Source organism: Heterodontus francisci, unplaced genomic scaffold (genome assembly GCF_036365525.1).
Source record: "Heterodontus francisci isolate sHetFra1 unplaced genomic scaffold, sHetFra1.hap1 HAP1_SCAFFOLD_102, whole genome shotgun sequence".
In the NCBI taxonomy this organism is placed as follows: Eukaryota; Metazoa; Chordata; class Chondrichthyes; order Heterodontiformes; family Heterodontidae; genus Heterodontus; species Heterodontus francisci.
Window position 1 is genome coordinate 5,050,004 of NW_027140380.1, and position 3,044 is coordinate 5,053,047.

Genomic DNA, 3,044 nt, shown 5'->3' on the forward strand with positions numbered 1-3,044 from the left:
AAGGAAGAATTGCACAGTCACATACAATAGAAAATACTGACAGATACTGTCGGACTCACATGCTCACAATCATTACCAGATACTGTTGAAAAGAGAGTTAATCCCACACTTGTATTCATTGCGAGAGACTGAGATGCATAAAAGATATCCACACTCAAATAGAGTAACAGAGACTGACGTGCAGAACTTGAACCACACATATGCATAGTAGCAAAGTCTGAAAGGTATTGAGTCAATCCCATAATCAGATACAGTGTCAAAGACTGATAGGCATATTTGAGTTCACTTCCATAGAATACCAGAGATTTTCATGTACAGAATGAACCTTATTTCACATTCAGTCTGGATACTGATAGATACACAATGAATCCTACAATCATGTTCAATACCAAGTTCAGACAGACACCATATATACCCCCCACTTATTCACAGTCTCATAGACTGACAGACACAGAGTGAATCACAAAATCAATTAATTTCAGAGACCAGCAGATAGAGAATTAATCTCACTCTCACAGAAAGAACCAGAGATTGACATATATACATTGATACCCAAGCTCACATAAAATGACAGACACATAATTAAAACCATGGCATATATAGTACTTTAGACTGACACATAGAGAATGAATCACACAGTCACATTCTGACTGTGAAGAGTGGTGCATACAGAATGAATCTCACACTCACATTTAGTTCCAGACACTGACAGATACAGAATGATATCCACATTCAGCCACAGTAGCAGATAGATACAGAAGCTGCCACGCATGCAATACTCATGATTGACATACAGAATGAATCACACAATCACATTTAGTTTCATAGACTGATACTCAAATAATCTCACACTCAGACACAGTACCACAGACAGATAGATGTAGAATTAAACTCGCTGTCACATAATGTACCTGAAAGTGTCAAAATTAATCTCATGAAGTACAAAAGATGGATGGAATTTGTCTCGCACTCAGATGTAATCACCTGCACTGAGCACGCCAAGCGCAAGACGGTCACTGCCATGGATGTGGTGTACGCACTGAAACGGCAGGGCTGCACTCTCCGGATTCGGCGGCTGAACAATTCGACCCTTTTCAGCAAACACACAACAAAGGCTCTTCTAAGAGCCACCCACTGCCTCACAGAGCGAGCAGTGACCTAGAAATGGGAGCTGGGATAGGCTGTTTAGAACAGTTCAATCAATCTGAAATATTTCAGATTTCCAGCATTCGCAGTATTTTGCTTTTACTTCTTTGTTCAATCAATCTGCTGTGTTCGGGATGAAAAAAAATGGAATCCCCGAATTTGACATTTCATTTGCAGCAAGGATGTGCAGTGGATTTGATTTTCTAAACGGGCTGTGTAAACTGTGCCCGAGACTCTACAGTTAGTTATGTCCCCAGTCGACACATGCCCTCAGTGAAAAGCCACATCACTCCTCCAGAATCACTCATTGTTTTCATAGAATTTCAAAATGATTTCGCTGCAGTAAGGGAATCCGGGAGTTTAGCAGCAGCCGTTGAATCGGTCACTGGAGCCAAACCCACTTGTGATGTTATTTCCCCCGAGACGGTGTTTCCTGCACTGAAACTGACAGGGTTTGTGAAACTGATCAGTTTCAGCTCAATCATTCAGGGACCTGGAATTCCCGCAGTTTGAGCTCGCGCTATCCCGAGCCCACTTCTGATTGGTCACCCTCTTCTCATTCACATGTCTTAACCAATCGCAGAGCTTCGAATTAGGAAATACAACAGTCACTGGCTTAAATTGGCAGACAGTTTGAATTCGAAAAAGCCGCCAATTTCAGTGTCGGAAAGAAGCGAATTGATGGAAAATCTGGCGTTAGTTTAAAGCTGTTCGTAAAATCGCGCCAGGACTTTGTGCTGATAAAAGCGGAATTGAAAAAGTTTTTGATGGGTTATATATATTACGTCGTTCTAATCTAATTTTTTGTCTACTTATCTGTATCTGGCGGGAAAAGACTCTATTCAGCAATCTGTAACGGGACAAATAACTCAAACTTGGTGTTAAAGTAATAAATTAGACAGGCTTTGAGGGGAGTGAGAAATCACTGAAACAGATGCTTAAACATTTGAAATAGTTCTCATTCGGTCCTGTTACTGACATTTTGGAATCAAACAGGAACCAGCCCTTTCACAGAGACTGTGGGTGGCTCTGAAAAGAGCCTTTGGTTTATTAGATGACATTTTGGCCGCTTTACTTTTTCTGGGAGCTCTGAGCGCTGGTTTTCTTGGGCAGCAGCACGGCCTGGATATTAGGCAGCACCCCGCCCTGAGCGATAGTCACCCCTCCCAGCAGCTTGTTGAGCTCCTCGTCGTTGCGGACGGCCAGCTGCAGGTGTCTGGGGATGATGCGGGTCTTTTTGTTGTCCCGGGCCGCGTTACCAGCCAGCTCGAGGATTTCAGCGGTCAGATACTCGAGCACAGCAGCCAGATAGACCGGGGCTCCGGCACCCACACGCTCAGCATAGTTACCCTTTCTTAGGTGCCTGTGAACACGACCCACCGGGAACTGCAGTCCAGCCCGGGAGGAGCGAGACTTGGCCTTGGCCCGAGCTTTGCCGCTGGTCTTTCCTCTTCCAGACATTTCCACAATCTCACAAAGACTTTCACAAAGAATGGATATTTTCTGCAGCATTTACTTTACTTATAGACTGAAAACTCTCCCCATTGGTCGCTACAAAATTCACCTCATTTGCCTATATTCTTCACCAATCAAGTCACTGACAAACACAGTGGGCGGGATTTTCCCGCCACAACATCAGAAGCAGAAAATGTGTCAATTTCAAAAAGCCCGCCAATTTCACAATTTCATTGTCAGAAAGGAGCGGATCAAAATAAATGTCATCCTGAGTCAAATATTTAAAATCCCTTCTCTTTATTTTTTTCTATTCAACTCGTTCCGTCACCAATTACAGGCGCGGGTTTAAAATGTTGTTTAAATTGTGGATCTTTCTCCAATCGCTTTCAAACTGTACCGGGACTAAATCCCTGTTCACAGCATTTCCCTGAAGCGAAACGTTC

General features: G+C 43.2%; 1 protein-coding gene across 1 annotated transcript; it reads right to left on the minus strand.

Annotated features, from left to right (window-relative positions):
- Nucleotides 1-2,217: 2,217 nt before the first annotated feature.
- On the minus strand, nucleotides 2,218-2,607 carry LOC137359427 (histone H2A-like). The gene has a single exon (XM_068025407.1). It carries the CDS (start codon nucleotides 2,605-2,607, stop codon nucleotides 2,218-2,220), a length of 390 nt encoding a protein of 129 aa, XP_067881508.1.
- Nucleotides 2,608-3,044: the final 437 nt, after the last annotated feature.